Source organism: Physella acuta, unplaced genomic scaffold, assembly GCF_028476545.2.
Source record: "Physella acuta isolate Inbredline_101_S28 unplaced genomic scaffold, ASM2847654v3 ptg000710l, whole genome shotgun sequence".
NCBI lineage: Eukaryota > Metazoa > Mollusca > Gastropoda > Physidae > Physella > Physella acuta.
The window spans coordinates 58,669-82,907 of NW_026732229.1; the positions used below are offsets into that span (position 1 = coordinate 58,669).

Genomic DNA, 24,239 nt, shown 5'->3' on the forward strand with positions numbered 1-24,239 from the left:
ACTTTCGAAAAAGGGCCCCTATTTGCCTTGGGCCCCTATGCCTTGCTTACGCTAGCTTTACGGTAGCTACGCCACTGATAAAAACAAAACAAACACCGCAGTCTAAATCTAAAAGGTATAAATGATTTCTAGATTAAATATGCCTTAATTACTTAGTAAATTAAAACAGGTTTAAATCTAATTTGTAACGTAAACACTGTCTATCTTTGGCAAACTTGGGCTGGGAAGGAAATTTCGAAAAGGTAAATGTACGGTTACACGCCAAATGAGGTCTACTCAGGTAGGATACATAGACGGTCACAGACAGGTAATCAACACACATGGCCACACAGGTAAGACTCCGGTAAACAGACGGGTACGTAGACGGCCAAACTGGACGGCCAGGGGAGTTATTGTGTGGCGACCAATCAGGCAGGATGAGCTATTGATCGAGTGGATCAACCGGATCAGCACACTGACGACAAAGTTGGGGCTAAAAATAGCCACGGTTACCTGGCTCACGGGATCGATGTGAGACAACGTCAGGTGTGGATATGATTGAATATTGGCGATATGTGATCGATCGGTACACCCCAGTGGCAGACCCAAGTTGTACGTTGTTGTGTTAGACGCAGGTCTGTAGGATGTAAGCGAAGGTTACACAGGTAAATACAGGTAGGACTTTTGTTGTTGCTTCTGTTTTAGGTCTTTGCCGCTGTGTTAGGCGGCCTTACACATCAGTCTCTCCATACACAGCTCGGTATATATATATATATATATATATATATATATATATATATAGGGCCTACATAAATATAGTCTATATATGTGATGATATAATGTTTTCCCGTTCGTGCCCAAGACACATGGTGCAGATGAAGTAGAGTTCATCTGTTTCAATAACCTCGGCATATTAGGGGATAGCGTGATCATCACTATGCCAGTCCACCTTAATTTCTCGAACACGAGTCAGGTACTCAAGGTTATTATTTTTCTTAATTTGCTCAAAACGATTCCCCCCCCCCCCCCTTTAATAATAGTAAACGTTTCAACATTTAGAGTAATTTAGAGTATAGGTAATTTTAAAAAGTCGAATAAATTTATAATATCGTTAAAACCGATCATGAAATATCGCAAAATATAAACCCATTCATAACACCTGAGCTATGAATTGAACAAAACATTTATTTTTCACTGACAGTGTTTGTGGTTATGTACATATCATATAACACACAATTGGACATTTTGACCACCATATAATGTTATATAATGTGGCCACAGGTCACTACCTTACCTTATAACATTTCTGCACAATTCCTTCTTCCCCATCCAATATACACGTTGTAGTTGTATTAAAAGGTTTGTGATTTTTAAATTGATAAATTATGGGTGACGACAGTTTAGAGGAAATATATATGTGTGTGTGTATGGGGGGGGGGGGGGGTTCCATTTGCTTTTATAAGGGTTCCATTCTCAAAGACCCAAGAGGAAATATTTGTGAAGCCGTATTTTTAAAAAAGAAAATATGTTTTGTCAGTATATTCGCACAACCCTTGTTGTAAAAAGCATTTAAATGGAAACATAACACACACAACAAGAATAAAGAAATGACAGAATACCGTGATGGTTAACATTGATCGATTCAACCCCACACATATGTAGCCAGACCCTACTTACTTTGTATTATATTTTATGTGCACTAGCAATTCATTCGTAGAGAGGCTATTTTTTAAATTTAGTTTTGTTTGTGGTAATGCTGGTAGGCAAGGGCTACAAAGCCTTAGCAAGGGCTATCTCGGGTTAAGGTTAGTGGTTTGGGGGTTAGGCATAGTGGATTAGGGTTAGTGGTTTGGGGCTAGGATTAGTGGATTGGGGCTAGGATTAGTGGATTGGGGCTAGGATTAGTGAATTAGGGCTATGTTTAGTGGAGTGGGCTGGGGTTAGGCATAGTGGATTAGGGTTAGAACTTATTGAGGGTTAGGTATAGTGGATTGTGGTGGCTATGTTAAGTGGATTGGGGCAGTGATTAGTGGACTGGGGTAAGGATTACGAATTTTCAGCGCTTTCTTCAAGCAGGACTTACTCTTTTTTTCCTTCAAATGTCAAATCCCCTCCCTCTCGTGCTACGTGCTATTCAATATATAGCAAGGTTGGTGTAAGTAAAACATGTTCACTACACCCCCCTTCCCCCCACCCAACTGTGGTGTACAGTGGACCCACAAGCTCATATGTTCACCTTCCTTCTCTATCGTATCCAATAGCATCTCAAGTCTATGGGGGTGTGGGAGGGGCGGGGTTGGACAGGAGAGCTGAAAATCTGGATTTGGTTTTATGAGTCAGTAGACCGTCACTGAGCACACTCAGCTGTAATGGGTACCTGGCACTAGTCGGAGGGGGGGGGGAGTAAAGTGGACTGGTCATAGTGGTGATAGCACTATCCATTTTGTATACAGAGGCTAGAGAAACAGGTGAACTCTACTTCATCTGGTCATGAACCGTCGGGTCTGACAGTTAGGATCTACCTATCAGACGTTCGCGTATCTACATAGTTTGGGTGCATGACGTCATAAGTCTGGTTAAACAGTCTACGTCATTTGTTGTCATAGTTTCAAACTGACGTCATCTGCCCTGTGGTCCAAACGCAGCAACTTCATCCCAACTTAAAAGTAACAAAACCGTTGTTGTCGTCACATCAACATGCCCGCACAGATGTGTAAGAATAGTTTTCTATCGATCTCTGTTCTAGAACAACCACGGCCATCACGTGACCATGCCAACCCGCGTAACAAACTGTCGCAAACAAAACAAGGATCGAATTCCGTATTGTTAAAATCGATGCATTTTGCATAAATATTGATCCGTCTGATCGTGTATCGATTTTTTAAGATCTTTCAAGTTCTCTGTTATTCGTTTGTTAAGGAAAAAAAAAAACAACTTGTTTTTAGTTTTAAAAAATGTGTTGCTTTTCTATGAGTGTCGTCTGCCTAATAATTAATAGCACGTGATTTCCATCGTTTCACCAATACATTGTAAGGCCTTGCTTCTAGAATGGAAAAAAAATTAAATTAAATGAGTTCACATTTTGTTTCGCAAAGTTATTCACTTTTTAACGAACCCGAAGAAAGCCTCCGCTAACAGCATTCACAACACACACTTGCGTCATTCTCCAAAGTTCAACTTTTGTTGTCACCCAACAATGCAAAATGGCGTCTGTCCGTTGGCCTCGCTTCTGCGTGACCTACGTAAAGGACACCGCCGAGGCCTTCACACTCTTTCGTTTCTCTTCTTTTTCCCAATTTCTTGACTTGGGCCTTGTATTCTAAAAATGTGCGGAATCATACAAAAAATGGGCTGTGTCGTTTAAACGAAACGAAACAGCCAGGTGCATGCTCATAGTAATTATGGTGTGCACGCTGGATATACCTCTATACCGTTCTTGTGAAATATATATATATATATATATATATATATATATATATATATATATATATATATATATATATATATATATATATATATATATATATGAAATTACAAATTTTCTGTGTGAGGTGATTTCAAAAATAAATGTGTGAATAGTGTTAAAATCCAATTATCTGTTTCTTGTAGGACTAGTTGCCATGCCAACGAAAATCGTGTACAAGCTTTACAATTTACTTGGAGTAGCCGCAACCTTGACTGCTGGTAAGTAGAGGGTGACAGCACAGTTCGGTTAGCCGTACCCAGTGGCGTCACTAGGCCGGGTGCGACTGGTAACTTATCATGTCACCCCCCCCCCCCCCCTTCTACCACACTTCAAGAAATTTAAAAAAAATGTACTAAAGCTTCCTAATTTGAGGTCGTCCCATCCCAGATAAAATATTTTTTTTTGGCCTCTCCATTAAGATAGTATACTTTTTATGTCGCCTCATCCCTGAGAGTTTACTTTTTATGTCGCCTTATCCCAGATAGTATACTTTTTTTTTGATGCCGTCATAGATAGTATAATTTTTTATACACTGGTAACTCAATGGACAAGGCAGAATTTCTCATTCAAATGTGTAATCTTTCGATTTGGTATCCCTCATCTTGGAATAATGTCACCACGTCCTCCTCTGATATCTGGTTGGGGGGGGGGGGGGTGGGCGGTATTATGCTCCCCCTTACGCGAACGAAATAGAAAAAAACTATATAATTTATCTAAAATATATATCATCTAACCAGCCCCCCCTCCCCAGCCCCGGAGAACATTTTTTTGTAAGAACCCCCTCCCCCCCCCTCGTGTGCCAGTACATTAGATAAGGTCAAGTCGGGCAAAGGTTAGGAATGGGGTGTCACCAACAATGTCACTAAGTTGTTTATATGTGGTGTAATGGTGTTCCGGCTCACAGAAAAACTTTCCCTCCATTTTCACCGTGTTTGTTTGTTTGTTTGTGGCAATTTTAAGAAAACAATTTTAACAAGGGGCGCAACTCTCTTATAACCCCGCCCCCCATCTCCGTACTCTATGATTACATGTCTGTTGTTTGAAAGAGGCGTAACTCTGTACCTTATCATTACAATAGCCACGAAAGGGAGGCAATGCTGTGTAGTTGTTTTTTTAAATGCATCAACACATCAATTTACAGTGACTTGTTGGGCGTGTGGTACCATTGAAGAGACAGCGTACGTCGGTACAGTAGAGATACATTATCCGGACACTGGACAGAAGTTAGATGGGTAACTTCAACTTTTTTTTTAATTCTTCAAAACACATGTTCCCAACACATGTGTCGCGACCCCTAAATTGTGACGGGATTTCTATGGGGTCGCCAAATTGTACAGCAACCCCGACCCCACTATTTGAAATTTGGAAAGGTTGGGGACACTTTATATCAGTCACTGTACCTTAGAGTTTTTATTTTTGTGTTACTCGTTAGATATAGAAAAATACTAAATCATTCAGTAAAGCCGAGTAAGTAGCTGTCTATTTTGTTCACTTGGACAGTGTATAATTCAATAATGCAGCTCAGAATTAGCTTTTTAGTTTTTCTTCTACCCCGTTTTGGCGACCTCCGTAGGATCCCCCCCCCCTGCCCTACCCAAAATACGATTCTGGGAAGCGTTAAAAAAAGAGTACTCAAATCGACATCTTTAGCGATGTTCTATTTATAGAGTGAACTCTAGTGACCCTAAACTATGGCGTTTTTCTCCAACCCTGAACCATCCCTCCCTGAACCAACCCTGAACCAACCCTCAACCCACCCTGAACCAACCCTGAACCCACTCTGAACCAACCCACCCCGAACCAACCCTGAACCCATCCTGAACCAACCCACACTGAACCAACCCTCAACCCACCCTGAACCAACCCTGAACCAAACCTGAACCAACCCTGAACCAAACCTGAACCAAACCTGAGTCAACCCTGAACCAACCCTGAGCCAACCCTGAACCAAACCTGAACCAACTCTAAACCAACCCTGAACCAACCCTGAACCAACCCTGAACCAACCAACCCTGAAGCAACCCTGATATTCATTAACCACAACAGAAACACAATGGCTACATTGTCTAGCCGTCTACCACATTGTGTCTAAACCAAGTCTTTTAATCATCATCTTCATTAGTAAAACACAACGCCATATCTGTAGCACCTAGCTGTGCATAAAAAAATCATATAACACCAATCTCTGCAAGCTTTATTTCAAGTCTAATTCTTAGATTTATAAACTTGATCAGAAATTCCCCAGTCTTAGTACTATAGACGGACCCTTCAAATTATCAGGGGTGAAACTTTATTTAAACCAAGTCTAAATTTTCTTTATAAATTGACCAGAAGAGCCCAATCCTAGTACTAGATGGACCATTCTAATCGTCACTACATGAATTATGTTTTAATGGTGACATTTCTGTTTATGATCGTGACCAGACTCTTACAGTCCCAGTAGTCTAGATCAGGGGTCGGCAACCTTTTGAGACGGAAGAGCCAAAAGTTACTATTTACAAAATTTCCCAGTTTATAAAGAGCCACATTATTATTTCAGTATTATCTTACTATTACGGTATTTGATTAGGATTAGGTAAATAAATTTGATTTGTTATTTAAAATCATGGAATCTTTTCCACCGTGCTGTCCTCTGCACGGCTGTGGGGCTGGGGCTGGTGCCCAAGCGGTTGTCAGCTGTCCGTATACTTTCTACCTCACCTACTCTCATTGTTCTCTGATGTTTTTTTATCCTGTTTAAAGTTGTTGTTTTTTAAAGTAGAATATTTCTTATAAGTTTCTGAAATGAATAAATATTAATATTTGTGCAAGGAGTTGGAGAGAGACATTTTGACATCAAAAGAGCCGCATGCGGCTCGCGAGCCGCAGGTTGCCGACCCCTGGTCTAGATGGACCCTTCTAATTGTAGCCGTAAAAATTGTTTTAACAAAGTCTGACCTTTCTGTTTGTGACCTCTGACCAGACGCGGCCAGTCCCAACAATGTATCTGGACAATCTCAGCCTACAAGAAAGACCTGGTTGTGTATCTGGAGTTTATCGACGTGAATTTGTCCGCAAATCTACTCAACGACACGTGTCTGAACAACATCAAAGTTTATGATGGTGAGTGATGTGTGGTGTTATGAGTGGCATGTAGTTTAGTGAGTGATGTGTGATTTGGTGTATGATGTGTGATTCTTTGAGTGTCGTGTTGTTTGCTGAGTGATGTGTGGTGTTACGGCTGGCATGTAGTTTAGTGAGTGATGTGTGATTTGCTGAGTGATGTGTAATTTAGTGAGTGATGTGTAGTTTAGTGAGTGATGTCTGATTTAGTGAGTGATATGTGATTTGCTGAGTGATGTGTGATTTAGTGAGTGATGTGTAATTTAGTGAGTGATGTGTAATTTGGTGAGTGATGTGTAATTTAGTGAGTGAATGTGTGATTTAGTGAGTGATGTGTGATTTAGTGAGTGATGTGTGATTTGCTGAGTGATGTGTAATTTAGTGAGTGAATGTGTGATTTAGTGAGCGATGTGTGATTTAGTGAGTAATGTGTGATTTGCTGAGTGATGTGTGATTTAGTGAGTGATGTGTGATTTGCTGAATGATGTGTAATTTAGTGAGTGAATGTGTGATTTAGTGAGTGATGTGTGATTTAGTGAGTAATGTGTGATTTGCTGAGTGATGTGTGATTTAGTGAGTGATGTGTGATTTAGTGAGTGATGTGTGATTCAGTGAGTGATGTGTGATTTAGTGAGTGATATGATTTAGTGAGTGATGTGTGATTTAGTGAGTGATGTGTGATTTAGTGAGTAATGTGTGATTTAGTGAGTGATGTGTGATTTCGTGAGTGAAGAAAGAAACATTTTTATCTTTCCACCATGGCCCCACAACTATCACCATCATTTCTCTGGAACCAACATTTGTATTCCAGGCTCCGAGATTTCGGACAACCGACTCGCCATCATCTGCGGCAACGACGAGCCGACCCTCGTGACGTCATCCAGGTACTCCATGGTCGTCTTCACCTCCAACGCTTCCAGCGGATATGACGGCAGCTTCCGGCTCAGGTACAAGGCCGTCAAGGAGAGACTCAGCCAGACAGGTGAGTGTCCAGGTGTCCGTCTAGCTAGGCAGGTCAATAAACTTCAATGTGCTTCAAATACCTGGATTTTATACCAGAGGTTTAGTCAGGGTGGTAGGGGGACTTATCCGCTACATGGACGTGCATTTTAAAAAAAAAAAAGAACTATATATATATATATATATATATATATATATATATATATATATATATATATATATATATATATATATATATATATATATATTTATTTAATATATAAATAGACCTATAATTATATATTCATGAGTAGCCTACCTAAACATACATAAAATATAAATTAACATATAAACAACATATACACATTTGGACGTACATACATACATTTTTATAAATATTTATACATACATATACGTTTTTCCCACGTTTTCTTTAACTTGCTTTCGTCTCTGTCTTTCCAATCAAATCTTGCGATCGAAATTTCTGGCACTTCTCAGTTAGCTAGCGCGCTGAAATTTTCAGGGAAGCTTTGTTTTGGATGACAATAGAATATTCAATTGTTATTATTACTAAATTGATCCATGGAAACATTTTATTGAGCATTTTAGACCGCTATATAATCTATATATATAATTCTCCTCTGCGAGCCGTTAGAAAACAAGCTGCAAGCGCCTCCTAACAGTCCCCTCTCTTTCTCTCTATCACTATCACTACCACTGTAGGGTCGGGGTTAGGGGAAAGGAGGGGGGTTAGTGTTTTAAAGCAAATATTTTCAGTGGCAGCATTGGTACTATCTAATTCACAAATTATGAATTACTGAAAGTAGAAAATAAATCAACTAAATAGCGGCGTATGATACGCCGCGGGTCGGCTCGTTGTAGTAAAAACGTGGGGAAAAAGGGACATAACCCAGTAGCTGTAATTTGTGTACAAACAACCGTAACAACTGGTGGCCAGTATGGGGGAGACGATATGGTCGAGTGGTTGGGCACACGATTGCTATCCCACTCGACACGGGTTCAAATCTATGTGTTCTAGTCAGTAACGTATTCACACAACGTGTTTTTTTACGAGTTGTCTTTTTACGAGTTGTCTTCGTTTACCCAAAAAAAAAAAGTGAAAAGATAAAATCGATAGCAAGATTTTAATGCAAACAAACAGACAAAGACTAAAAAGTAGAAAATAATAATCATTAAAAAAGTTAAAAAAAACCCCACGTTTTCTGATTGAACTAAAAAGTAGAAAATAAATACTATACATCACAATAATGCAAGCGATCACTCTACTATAAGCGATGAAAAACGTGGGGCGCCGTGATTTTCTTACAGTTTCTAATACTGTTGACTCTCTACAAGCTCCCTAATAAAAGTCAATAGTATTATCTAATCAATAGTAATATAACTTTTACTTCGGCGCCCCACGTTTTTCATCGCTTATAGTAGAGTGATCGCTTGCATTATTGTGATGTATAGCATTTATTTTCTACTTTTTAGTTCAATCAGAAAACGTGGGTTTTTAAAAACTTTTTTAATGATTATTATTTTAAACATATACGCATAGTATTTAAATACGAATATATACACGTGTATGTGTGTATATGAATACATAAATACACTTAAATCTTCATGCTTTGTAAGTATGTGTACATGTAAATGTATGTGGTTGTGACTAGATGTGGTTTATGTTTAGTTGTGTGTGTATTTTTACGAGTGTGTGTTGTATGCAGTGTTTCTTTCAGACTTTTTTCTCTGGGGGAAGGGGGCACTTGAAATTTTCGGGGGGGAGGGGCGGACTAAAATTCTCGGGGGGAGGGGCGGCCACTTTTAAAAGTATATACTTTCTATATAAATTCCATTTCCTCTCGGGGGGGGGGGGGGGGGGGGCGGTAGACTTTCTTGTGGGGGGGGGGGGGGGGGGAAGAGGCAGAGCCCCCGAAGAGATGGCTGGAAGAAACTGGTTGTATGTAAGTGGTTGTATAGGTGTAACCGTATGCCTAAATGTAAGGTCTGATAATGAGTGCGTCCTATAAGTCGAAAGTTAAACTATTTCACTAGATGACCCAAGACTTACACAGTCTACCATCAAACATCAGCATCATCTAATACCAGACACATCTCTCCTGTATGTTCTCACTCTCTCAATGCCAGACACATCTCTCCTGTATGTTCTCACTCTCTCAATGTCAGACACATCTCTCCTGTATGTTCTCACTCTCTCCTGTATGTTCTTACTCTCTCAATGCCAGACACATCTCTCCTGTATGTTCTCACTCTCTCAATGTCAGACACATCTCTCCTGTATGTTCTCACTCTCTCCTGTATGTTCTTACTCTCTCAATGTCAGACACATCTCTCCTGTATGTTCTCACTCTCTCCTGTATGTTCTTACTCTCTCAATGTCAGACACATCTCTCCTGTATGTTCTTACTCTCTCCTGTATGTTCTCACTCTCTCAATGTCAGACAAATCTCTCCTGTATGTTCTTACTCTCTCAATGTCAGACACATCTCTCCTGTATGTTCTCACTCTCTCCTGTATGTTCTCACTCTCTCAATGTCAGACACATCTCTCCTGTATGTTCTCACTCTCTCCTGTATGTTCTCACTCTCTCCTGTATGTTCTCACTCTCTCAATGTCAGACACATCTCTCCTGTATGTTCTTACTCTCTCAATGTCAGACAAATCTCTCCTGTATGTTCTCACTCTCTCCTGTATGTTCTTACTCTCTCCTGTATGTTCTCACTCTCTCAATGTCAGACACATCTCTCCTGTATGTTCTTACTCTCTCAATGTCAGACAAATCTCTCCTGTATGTTCTCACTCTCTCCTGTATGTTCTTACTCTCTCAATGCCAGACACATCTCTCCTGTATGTTCTTACTCTCTCAATGTCAGACAAATCTCTCCTGTATGTTCTCACTCTCTCCTGTATGTTCTCACTCTCTCCTGTATGTTCTCACTCTCTCAATGTCAGACACATATCTCCTGTATGTTCTTACTCTCTCCTGTATGTTCTCACTCTCTCAATGTCAGACACATCTCTCCTGTATGTTCTCACTCTCTCCTGTATGTTCTCACTCTCTCAATGTCAGACACATCTCTCCTGTATGTTCTTACTCTCTCCTGTATGTTCTCACTCTCTCCTGTATGTTCTCACTCTCTCAATGTCAGACACATCTCTCCTGTATGTTCTCACTCTCTCCTGTATGTTCTCACTCTCTCAATGTCAGACACATCTCAGTAGTATATTAGGTCGCTTTTGGTTAGTATTTTTGGCGGAGGAGCGGATGTGGAGGAGCAATGACATATAGTAAAATACTCGGGAGCAGGATGCGCGGGATGCGCAATGACATATAGCAAAATACTCCCAGCCTGGCGCATCGGGATGTGGAGGGTGGGTGAGCAGGATGCGCAAAGACATATAGTAAAATACTACGCCAACTGGGGTTGGCGGAGGTGGTGGGGAAGTAGGTCACCTTTTGGTGACCTTGTGACGTAATCATTGACCTTGTGACGTAATTAGTGACCTTGTGACATCATCATTGACCTAGTTACGTAATTTTAATGCGTTTTTAATGAGTTTTAATGAGTTTTTAAAATTTTAATTAATTTTTGACCTAGTTACGTAATTTTAATGTGTTTCTATTACGTAATTGTTTAATTTGTTTGATTTAAATTGTTTAATTACTTTGTTTATATTGTGTAATTTTTATTAACGAGTTACGTAATTTGATTATTTGTTTACTTTTTAATTATTTTTTATTTTGTTTATTTTTAATTTTATTTTATTTTATAATTAGTTAAATTATTATTAACTAGTTACGTAATTTGATTTTAATTACTTTTGTTTATTTATTTATTTGATATATTTCTTTTCTTTGTTGTTTAATTTGTTGGTTTGTTTATTTGGTTGTATGTATGTTTTAAATAAAAGACTAACACTAGCATGTACTAGAACAGTCTTTGTATAGGGACCATTCAGCAACACAACGAACGGTTACCGAAAATAGAACATCCATTTAACCACATCTGTTACATATCGATCCGCAATCCTTTGTTTTTGTCAAACACTGGACAACGGGCGCGTTAATATTGATTCCACCCACGGGCCATCACAGCATGATGTCCCACCTAATTAAATTTTGTTATGCTTCACCGAGTTTCCCCGCTCGATTTGACGGGTCATGATGATTTATGTGGGTTCGCGAAGCGATCCCACCGGGGGGTATGGTAATTAACGACGTACATTAAGTGGCTTTCCGCGAAGCACTTAGGTCATTATGCAACAGCTGTTGTGCGACAGCTGGTGGTGTAATTACGCTGAGCAATCGTATAAATGACCGCGAAAATTGTGTTCTAAACACTTCGACTTCGGACTTCAAATCAAGCTTCACCGCGACTTATCCAGCCTGCGACCTCTGTTGACTCCTGAGACTAAACCCACGCCAGCTTTACCAACCATCACATCTACCTAACCCTACACGGACCGCAGCCTGTGTGCCTGTTTACAGAACCTGCGCAATTAACATTAAAGGTAAGGTTAATATTACTTTTGTTTTATGGGTGCTAACCCTATTAAAATACCTTTTAATTAATTAATTTAATTTTGTATCGTACACCGAGGTAAGGTTAATAGTATGAATTATCCTTTACATATCCTTTAAATAAATATGTATCTAAATAAGCAGGCAACTGTATTCCTTTTTAGTGTACAACCGACTCATCGACACAACCAGTGACCCTATTGAGCTACCTACCCAGCCCCGAGGCATCCACTGAACCAAAGATCCAACTACATCCAACTACACCACTTCGGATCTCCACATACAGTTAACTTCACGTTCAGCTTAGAAGTTCAAACCACCCCATAGGTACGTTTCATTTTCAATTTTGTTTTAAGTATGTTTTTTATTTCATGTATTTTATTTTATGTAATTCTTTTTATTCTACAGCCAGCGACCTACCCAAGCAGCCAACTGATCCACACACACTAGACACTTCATCAATAATGGAAGCCGATCAGCCTACCAGCCATCCAGCCATGACTCGTTACTCAAGTGAGATCTGCAACCGAGTGTTCACTCGCAAAGACGCTTTGACAAGACATCACGACTCTGCACACGGTCGTCAGAGACATCCCTGCACAACATGCGGGAAAGTATTTACACTACTAAGTAATTTAACAAGACACTTTAAGAAAGCACACAGCAACCAAACATTACCGACCGACACCCCATCAGCAACCAACAGACAAACACACCAACCCACATTAGTGACCGACACACATACTGTCCAACTCCCAACAGCGAGTCAAACAGACCACACTGCGACCAACACTAACTCCTTAAAACGACACACGACGTATGACGACATATCAAACAACAAACGCGTAAAGACTAACAATGACAGTAACATTAATTCACACACCCCTATTTTTCCTGTAGACGACCTTAGGGGAGATGCAGTAGACTTACACCCGACCACAGACAAAGCTTCACCCACATGCCTTCTCACAGACATCCCTGACTTTATTAAACATAATCACGCCATTAACATGTTACAACAGGATTCAAATTCAAAACCCTACACAGACAACTTCTCCTTTTTTAGATGTTTAGCCAGACATTTAGGAGCACCCTTAACAGATCTTAGAAAGCGAACATTAAAACTCGCGAAACAGTGGCAAGCGCACCAAGGTCTCGGGACCTTGGATAATTTTAGCGGGGTTAGGTTGGTCGAAATTCCCCTCTTAGAGTCCTGTTTTAGTGTAAATATTGAGATTTTTGAATTTGACGAAAACCAGATCCTTTTTCCGAAACTTAGAAGTAGTGATAGGTTTAGGGAGACTGTGTATCTTTTATTTTTTCAAAATCAGTTTATGTACATTAATAATATTGGTGGGGCGGGTCACTCTTTCGCGTGTTCTGTGTGTAACAAATTATGGCCCACCGTTCAACAAATGAACAGACACGTGAAAGGGTGTAATGGGGGGAAACCAGTAGATAGGTATAAGGGAGGGCTTTATCAGACACAGCAAACAATCTGGGAGTTTTTAGCGTCCTATGGGTTAGTTGTAGATAGTAACTTTGTTTATCCCTTCCGAGCAACTTACGATTTCGAATGCTATTTCGACCATTCCGAGTTACCCACGTTAGGTAGAGTTACAAAAAGCGTTGCCAAACACGTGCCTTTGTCTTGCTCTGTCGCCTCAAACGTAGATGGGTTCGTCGAACCCATCTGTTTTATTTCGACTGGTGACCCTAAAGAATTAGTGACTAGAGTTATTGACAGACTCCACATAATCGCCGAGGCAGCTTATGGCATTTTGAAAAAAACAGTTCGAGCCTGTTTTTAAGCAAATCAGGAAGTTATTTCCACCTAAAGCTAGGGGTAGTGATAATAAGTCGAACGACAAAGGGTTTGATAGGTTTCTTAGCGGTAGATTAGATGAGTATTTGCGACAAATGCCGGTTATAGGGTTTAATTCAGGAAAATATGATATAAATCTCGTTAAGCCGTATTTTATTCAGTACTTTTTAGCTTATTCAAACACAGAAGAGGGGTTAGAGGAGGGACCTAGAGCTAGTTGTAACGATGACGAAGACGACGTAGAGGATAAACAAACACCGTTTAAATATGTAGTTAAAAGAAATAATAATTTTATGTGTATATCAACAAATAAATTAAAGTTCTTAGATATAGTTAATTATCTAGCACCTGGGTTTAGCTATAGTAAATATCTAGCCGCGTATAATGTTAAAGAGACCAAGGGATTTTTTCCGTATGAATATGTAAAAAATTTAGCCGTCTTAGAAGAAACGTCTTTACCTTCGCATTCGGCCTTTTTTTCATCATTAAAAAATTGTAACATTTCAGACGAGGAGTACGCGACGTGTAGGCAAATTTGGGTAGAGAAGGGGATGCAAACTTTTAAAGATTATCTTATTTGGTATAACAATATCGATGTAAAACCGTTTATCGAAGCGCTCGAGCAGCAAACTAATTTTTACAAAAATTTAGGGGTTGATATTTTTAAAGATGCGATTTCTGTCCCGGGGGTAACCTTAAAATACTTATTCAAAACACTTCCCGAAAACGTTTCTTTTTCTTTGTGTTCCGAGCGCGAATCAGAGTTACATAAAACAATCCGAAATAATATCGTAGGGGGCCCCTCCATTATTTTTCATAGACATCACGAAAAGGGTGAAACGTTCATTAGGGGGAATAGTAATAAGGTGGTACAGGCAATTAAGGGGTACGACGCAAACGCGCTTTATTTATGGTCTTTTATGCAAAAAATGCCGACGGGATTTCCGATTATTAGAAATAGTGAGGAGGGGTTTAGACCGCGTAAAACGAATCATTACGGGGAACAGGCTTTTCAGTGGTTATCGTGGGTTTCAAAAACAAAGGGGGTAACTTTAAAAACCGCGTTTAACGGGGGCGAAGTTAGCTTAGGATCTCGCCATATAAGAGTAGACGGGTGGGACGCGAACACTCGAACCGTTTATCAGTTCCATGGCTGCCTCTTTCATGGACACCCTGACTGCCCTTTAACTAAAGACAGAACAGTAAACCCCATTAGTAACAGACCCTTGACTGAGTTATTTAAAAAGACAAACGAAATTACGAAGTACCTTACCGAGACTGTTGACGTTAAAGTCGTAGAAATGTGGGAATGTGAGTGGGGGAACCAGAAAAAAATGAACCCAACTATTAAAGACTATTTAAACTCTATTGACAAATCACAAAAGACACCGACACCGACCTATGGTAAGAAATGGCCCCTGACTGAAAAACAGATCATCGATTCTGTTTTAGACGACTCGTGTTTTGGACTGATAGAATGCGACATTAAAGTACCGGATAGTTTAAGAGAACATTTTAGTGAGATGACACCTATTTTTAAAAATACGGACGTTACGCGCGATGACATCGGACCGTTTATGAGACAATACGCGATCGATAACAACTTATTAACTAGCGGTAGACGGACTTTAATCGGTAGCTTTACAGGGGAGAAAATTTTATTAGCGACCCCCCTTTTAAAGTGGTATTTAAATCATGGGTTGGTAGTCAGTAAAATTTATCAAGTCGTTGAATATAATCCAATTGCATGTTTTAAGACATTTGGGGATACAGTTTCAGACGCGCGAAGAAAGGGGGACATAGACGACAAATACGCGATAACTAGTGAAACAATGAAATTGTTAGGAAACGCGGCATACGGTAAAACTTTGACGGATAAAACACGACATGCGGACATGACCTACTGTAGTGATAGGGATATAGGGGATTGTATTAATAATCCACGATTTAAAAAAATGACAAAACTTACCGACGCTGTTTACGAAGTAGAAACGTTAAAAAAGAAGATAGTTTGGGATCTCCCTCTTCAGATAGGCTTTTTCGTTTATCAGTACGCAAAACTTAGAATGTTAGAATTTTATTATGACTTTATAGACAAATATATAGATAGAACCGACTTTCAGCTATGTGAGATGGACACGGACAGTTTATACGTAGCCTTAAGTACCGATGACTTGTTAAAAACCGTTAGACCGGGACTAGAACACGAGTTTTTTGACATTTACGATAAATGGTTCCCCTCAGAAGTATGTGACTCACACAGACCACAATTTATAAGCGGCAAAGGCACGGTAGATAGTCATTGTCTGGGGTGTAGGGCTAGGAAAATTTATGAAAAAAGAACACCGGGGTTGTTTAAATTAGAATATGAAGGGGATGGGATGGTATCTTTATGTAGTAAGACGTACCACTGTTTTGGCGAGTATAATAAAACATCAACCAAAGGATTATCTAAAAATCACAACACATTAGGCAAAGAATCTTTCATGCAGGTCCTCACAACAAAGGAACCAAGTGGTGGGACAAACACAGGGTTCAGAGCATACAACACGGGGATATATACTTACACCCAACACAGAAACTCACTTTCATACTTTTACATTAAAAGACGAGTAGACGCAGACAATGTGACAACATCTCCCCTAGACATATAAGAACCTTTAGTTTACCAACCATGACTTTAACGAGACTTTAATGTAAATATGTAAATAAGACAGAACCATGACGGTATGCTGATGGGGTTGTTTTTATTCAATAAAAACTTATGATATAAACGGTCTTTTTTAAATTTTTGATGTGAGTTATTGTTTTGTTACTTGTCCCTGAAAGTTATGTAACTCGGTATCCTGTATAAGAGGCATGACTGAAATCAAAATCAACCATTTAAAATACTGGATCCGAGTTGGAAACAGCTCTTTACGGCATTGATCGATAGCCCACCCAGGCGTGGTATTCAGGGAATACTATAAACACCGCCGTATAAGAACCCTATACCATGTCCGGTGAATGTTTTTGTCTTCAGTGCTGTGGATGGGATTCCAGTGAGAGCACGGGAATGTCGGATCAAACGGAAACGGGTCTTGATATTGGACCAGATGAAGTGAGATTGTATCCTGTACAGATGATCAATACCTTTCATGAGACTAATCAAGGGGATATGAATCTAGGTTATGAGAGAGTGTTTGTACAGCGACCTATAGGTGGAACCTTTATTGAACCCCTTGATGAGACACCACCACAACCCAACCCAACTTCTGACAGGGACAGTGACATCAGGTTCCATGATGAGGAGGAAAGGTTGCAAACATTTTCAGGGTGTTGGTCCGACTTCTACCCGGTCGACCCTATCAGTTTGGCTAAAAATGGTTTTATCTTCATTGGACCTGGCGACCTTGTCAAGTGTATTTTCTGTTTGAATACGTTGGGGGGTTGGGAAACGGGTGATGTGGTAGAAGAAGAACATCGACGCTATTATCCAGACTGTCCTTTTGTACGGGCTGCACATTCACACACACACACACACACACATACACACACACACACAGGAGTTGTTTTAAGTAAATAAAATTTTTATATACATTTAAATGCTCTTTTGTGATTTATTGTAATAGCTGATTAAAAGGTGTGACAACTTTCCCATCCAACTTTGAAATCCTACGCAGTCAAAACATCGGTGTCTGTTATACACCGCAAACCAAACTTTTTTCACTCAAACCAAAAAGCTCTCTCTCTCTCTCTCTCTCTCTCTCTCTCTCTCACACACACACACACACACACACACGCAATCACAAAACGAACTTGTAAAGACAAAAACAATATTGCATCGGGAAAACTTCACCGACCCTAGTATAAACCATCCACCAACCGACTCTAAGACATGGATGGACCGAATTTGAAACCTGTCTTGTTGAAAACTTCACTGACCCTAGTATGAACTCACACACACACACACACACACACACACACACACACACACTCACTCACACTCAAACACACACACACAATCACAAAGCGAACTTGTAAAGACAAATAATCTTGCCTCGTTGAAAACTTCACCGACCCTAGTATACATTCTACCCACAACAATTCCAAGAACATGTATGCACCAACATGCCTCAGTGTTAACAAAACTCCCCCGACCCTAGTATGAACTCTACCCCTAACAATTCCTAAACATATATGGTCTAGCTTCGAACCCTGCCTCGGTGAAAACTTCACCGACCCTAGTATAGACTCTACACCAACCCCTTCCAAAACATCCGTGAACCAACATCACTCGGTGAAAACAAAATCCTTCCCACTCTAGTATGGATTCGGCCCCTAACACTTCCAAAACATACCTGTATCAACTGTGTAACCTGCCTCGGTGAAAATTTCACCGAGGCAGGTTTGAAACCTACCAACTCCAAAGCATACATGTATCAACTTTGAACCAAGCCATGGTGAAACCAAAACCATACCACCCTAGTATAAACTCTACACCTAGCAATTCCTAAACATGCATGGTCCGAGTTCAAAACCAACCTCGGTGAAAACTTCACCGACCCTGGTATAAACTCTACACCAACCAACAACAAAACATTGCCTAGGTGAAAACAAAAAACCTATGATACTGTCCGTATAACTGTTAGTGAAAAGCACGGGACCCAACCGGGGGAAAAATCGATTAACGTGGTAACAGGTGTTCCCACACTTAACGCTGGCTTTGCGTTAATTACCATACCCCCCGGTGGGATCGCTTCGCGAACCCACATAAATCATCATGACCCGTCAAATCGAGCGGGGAAACTCGGCGAAGCATAACAAAATTTAATTAGGTGGGACATCATGCTGTGATGGCCCGTGGGTGGAATCAATATTAACGCGCCCGTTGTCCAGTGTTTGACAAAAACAAAGGATTGCGGATCGATATGTAACAGATGTGGTTAAATGGATGTTCTATTTTCGGTAACCGTTCGTTGTGTTGCTGAATGGTCCCTATACAAAGACTGTTCTAGTACATGCTAGTGTTAGTCTTTTATTTAAAACATACATACAACCAAATAAACAAACCAACAAATTAAACAACAAAGAAAAGAAATATATCAAATTAATAAATAAACAAAAGTAATTAAAATCAAATTACGTAACTAGTTAATAATAATTTAACTAATTATAAAATAAAATAAAATTAAAAATAAACAAAATAAAAAATAATTAAAAAGTAAACAAATAATCAAATTACGTAACTCGTTAATAAAAATTACACAATATAAACAAAGTAATTAAACAATTTAAATCAAACAAATTAAACAATTACGTAATAAAAACACATTAAAATTACGTAACTAGGTCAAAAATTAATTAAAATTTTAAAAACTCATTAAAACTCATTAAAAAACGCATTAAAATTACGTAACTAGGTCAATGATGATGTCACAAGGTCACTAATTACGTCACAAGGTCAATGATTACGTCACAAGGTCACCAAAAGGTGACCTACTTCCCCACCACCTCCGCCAACCCCAGTTGGCGTAGTATTTTACTATATGTCTTTGCGCATCCTGCGCATCCTGCTCACCCACCCTCCACATCCCGATGCGCCAGGCTGGGAGTATTTTGCTATATGTCATTGCGCATCCCGCGCATCCTGCTCCCGAGTATTTTACTATATGTCATTGCTCCTCCACATCCGCTCCTCCGCCAAAAATACTACTCATCTCTCCTGTATGTTCTCACTCTCTCCTGTATGTTCTCACTCTCTCAATGTCAGACACATCTCTCCTGTATGTTCTTACTCTCTCCTGTATGTTCTCACTCTCTCAATGTCAGACACATCTCTCCTGTATGTTCATACTCTCTCCTGTATGTTCTCACTCTCTCCTGTATGTTCTCACTCTCTCAATGTCAGACACATCTCTCCTGTATGTTCTCACTCTCTCAATGTCAGACACATCTCTCCTGTATGTTCTCACTCTCTCCTGTATGTTCTCACTCTCTCCTGTATGTTCTCACTCTCTCAATGTCAGACACATCTCTCCTGTATGTTCTCACTCTCTCAATGTCAGACACATCTCTCCTGTATGTTCTTACTCTCTCCTGTATGTTCTCACTCTCTCAATGTCAGACACATCTCTCCTGTATGTTCTTACTCTCTCAATGCCAGACACATCTCTCCTGTATGTTCTTACTCTCTCCTGTATGTTCTCACTCTCTCAATGTCAGACACATCTCTCCTGTATGTTCTCACTCTCTCCTGTATGTTCTCACTCTCTTAATGTCAGACACATCTCACCTGTATGTACTTACTCTATCACAGACTCCAGTCAAACCCTCCGCATCGCTTTTGGCGGGTTTATCGGCGCCATCGCTTGTGTGGTCATCTGTAGCGGGGGTATCCGCCGGTACATGAAGAGCAGACCCAGCCGGTCCCTGCACTTCTTCCTGGGGGGTCACCGCATCAACATCGGCCCGACGGAGGGGGCGGGTGCTAGGAACAGCCGGCGTGCGGCCAACACACAAGACACGCCCTCGGTCGGTAAACGAGTGACTCAGTTTTTCCAGGTAAATTGGGAGGTTTTTTTACAGGTAAATTGTGAGTTTTTTTACAGGTGAATTGGGAATATTTTTCCCCAGGTGAATTGTGAATACTTTCCCCCAGGTAAATTGGGAATATTTTTCCCCAGGTAAATTGGGAATATTTTTCCCAGGTAAATTGGGAATGTTTTTTTATTCATGTTTATGTGTGGCTCAATAAATTTTGGAGCTTAATTTGCATCTTAATTTGAAGCTTAATTTTGGACTTAATTTTGAACTTAATTTGGAACTTAATTTTGAACTTAATTTGGAACTTAATTTGGAACTTAATTTGGAACTTAATTGGTGCCTGAAAGACTGCGGTTGATGTTTTGTTTTGCTGCTTGTTTGACCCGCCCGCGTGATTCAACTTTTGTGATCGAGTCAGGTGTTTTGTTTACACAACGAATGATAAATCCTCTATGGTAATCTGTACAGTAAAGTAGAGTTTATCGCCCTTTAAATCATAGTAGGACTCTACTCCATCATTGAACATCATTTTTGGTAATGCCAACTGTACTAAAACAATAATTGTCTCCTATGAGTAGTCACGGACAGCCGTTTATTTTTGTATTATCTAAATTATTAAGTAGATTAAGAAACATAAATAAAATCATTATGTTGATTAAGAAACGTAAACAGAGTCATTAAGTAGATTAAGAACCGTAAATAGAATCATTAAGTTGACTAAGACACGTAAATACAGCCATTAAGTAGATTAAAAAAACGTAAACAAAAAAAACTACTATCGATATTTGGTATCTCTCCCACAGAGGGTGGTAGCCAGGATCAGGGGCGTGAACTCCCCAAGTGAACTCGCCAGGTGGACTAGCGATGCCGCCCCGGGCGCCGCCAGAGATGCCAGCACTGCGCATGCCCACAGCGCTGACCCCCAGGACCTAGACGAGCACGACAGCTTCGGGTACCAGGCCATCCCAGTGGCCAGCTTTACCTCCGACCCTGCGGCCGTCAAGCCGCCGACCTACGAGGAGTCGATCAGCAACCTGAACCCGCTGTACCTGAACCCCCTCACCGGCCAAGCTTTCTACAACAACGGGTTCCAGATCAAAGACGAGGACCGGGGGTTCGTCCCGGGGTTCAGCCCCCCGCCGCCCTACTCTGAAAGCTACACGTCACACGACGTGACGTCAGAAGGTGGCGTCATGCACATCTGCACGGGTCCGAATTTCCGCACGTGCCAGATAAACACCCACACCGTCGAGACGTTAACGCCCGTGTCCTTGACCCCGTCTACGGAAGCGCTGACCAATAGAGTCCCTGGCAGCACAGAGGTCACTCAAAAAACAACGGAAGTATCTGGCCACGATGTTGAGCCCTCGGCGTGTGCTCTGTTCCCTGACCCACTACACACCAGTTCGGCACGCGCCAAGAACGTGCGGCCGTTAGACATGGACAACACACACACAACACACCGCAGCACGGCATCAGCTGCAAAGCCACCTGGCACTGACTCTACCACCGTAGCGTCCACTTGTATGGTAGATATCACCTCAGTGCCTACCACCTCAGCGCCTACCACCACAACCCACACCAACACGACACCACCAACAATAGCACCAACCTCCCACACCGAGCCAGCATCTGCCAGTTCCTCTGAGCCCGATCTGCCACACCCTACCGACACACATACAGCACTTGTCAGTGACATAACCCACAACACATCCCCACATACACGTGAACAGGAAACAGATGAACCACAAAACTTCGAGACTCTCACAATTGACTGTTTTCATTCAGATAACGACCACGATGCCTAAACCACCACATTCTGAAATACCTTGTTACTTTTGACATAATTATTCGTGCTGCTAATTTAAATACCGGTTCATGTTTTATACACAATGTTATTTTTTTTCCTGTAATGGAATGTCGATTCCGGTCATTGTAATAAGCAAAGTGTAAGGGTTTAAGTAAGGGTGTGGTTAAGCTTCGAGGAGGGGTGGGGGTGGCTAAGACGTATTGATCACGTGTTAACTATAAATTTGTGAGGGTATCAAAGTACTTGATGTAATTTTTGGACAAGCAGCAATTTTCCTTGACATTCATTAGGAAAGGCACACATTTTAAAAACCCACTTGTATTTCCTACTCTGATGTTATTTCTCTTATTTCAAGTTGTTTCCCTTTGTGATGGGAGTTAACCCATCAGTTTCTCTACACACAAATCCTGTAAAATAGTTACTGGATCCACATAACAAAAAAAAAAAATTTCTAAGAAAAATAATGCATTTTTTTTTGTTTTAGTAACATATTTGTGATTAAAACATTTATAAAATTAAGATAAAAAATATTTATTTTACATTTGAGGAAAAACAAACACAATGGATAAGTTGCAGTAAGTTATCTCCCATTATTCATCTTTATCTAATTCTAACTGCTGCTCCAGTAATCATGTTGTTTATATTCATATCTTAAGTAGGTAGGCCCGGGTGGGCCTCACGCACAACTATGTCGGAAAAATTCATCAAACGGCTATTCCTGCCTAAGTTTGGCATGGCAGGACATGCGCCAAAAACTCTAGAGATTTTCATAGAAGAGGGTTTTTCTTTAGCAACTCTCACAGCTGACGAACTAAAAAGAGAGCTATGTATGTTATGTAGCCTATCACCAGCTGAATTTGAAGGTCTGTATAACTACGGGACACTGCGTAGATGGTATGTCACCATTAGATCAAAGGAACTATATGAGAAAATGCACCTAAAAGAACTTCACAGAGATTTGCCACCTGGGGTAACATCCAGATAAAGAGTGCAGAGAATATCAATAAACCACGCCGATAAATCTGGGCAAAGGGGCGTGCTGAAATGGCTCCCTTCCAAGACAAGCGACGATGATATAATGGCGATTCTGAAATCTATAAGCAGTCAGGACTCAACACCAACATTTAAGAGAATAGACCAATCAAACGTGGTCCAATTCACCATCTCTCTGGAGAAAGAAGATATGGAGAGTGTCCCACACTATATTATACTTACAAATGAGGCCAACAAGGAGAGCAGAGTCCTTATAATCCTCAATGGGAGGAGGGTGCAATATTGCCACTGCAACACAGACAGGCACCTGCCTAAAATGTGTGAGCATTTAAAGACTCGCGCTCTTGACGGCGTCGAGCTAGTAGATGGACAGTACAGGGCAATTGAGCCTTGGGATGCAAATGATAGAGAAGAAGTTAGGGAGCATCTAAGTAACAATAGACATTTCTTAAAGCATTGGGACAGTTATGATGTTGACGGACAAAGACAAAATGAAATGCTTAGAGAAGCAAGGCATAGAGAAGTAGAAGATGCCTTTGGAGTAGATACCCAAACTGAAGCACATCATACTACTGCAGCATCACAGCAAGTTAACGAAAGCGTAACAGAAACTACCATAGAGGCCGAAGCCATGGAGACAATAGCGACCAGAAATTCCATAGTAACAGGGTCTCAAAAAGATGGGGATCAAGAAAATTTGGAGGCAGTCGACGAAACAATAAATGATATTTTTCAAGATAACACTAGTTCAGAAAACATAACGAATCCACTAAAGGAAATTAAAAGCCCACAAACTATATCAGCAACAAAGGTATCAGGTCAACTGTCATATAGTCAAGCAATCAGTTCAAGTAAAAAACAATTACTTACAGTAAAGCAACCTCAAAGGGTCGTGACCAGAGCCCAACGGGATAGCAAACCAGCGGCTGGAAAGTTTGGAGTTAAAAGACCACCACCATCCAGCCCTCCAGAAACAGATGTTCAAAAGAAAACCCCAAATAATTCATGCTAACTCTGGCAACATTGAACATCAGAGGGGCTAGGGACAAAACACATT

General features: G+C 40.5%; 1 protein-coding gene across 1 annotated transcript; it reads left to right on the forward strand.

The window, feature by feature from the left end:
• The first annotated feature begins 366 nt into the window (after positions 1–366).
• Positions 367–22,616, forward strand: LOC131949708 (uncharacterized). Its single transcript, XM_059311572.1, has 9 exons — positions 367–654; positions 3,589–3,663; positions 4,587–4,677; positions 6,408–6,547; positions 7,359–7,529; positions 12,438–12,643; positions 16,877–17,255; positions 20,153–20,397; positions 21,183–22,616. The coding sequence occupies exons 2-9, from the start codon at positions 3,600–3,602 to the stop codon at positions 22,185–22,187; spliced, it is 2,301 nt and encodes a 766-aa protein (XP_059167555.1). The 5' UTR covers positions 367–654; positions 3,589–3,599; the 3' UTR covers positions 22,188–22,616.
• The last annotated feature ends 1,623 nt before the right edge of the window (positions 22,617–24,239 follow it).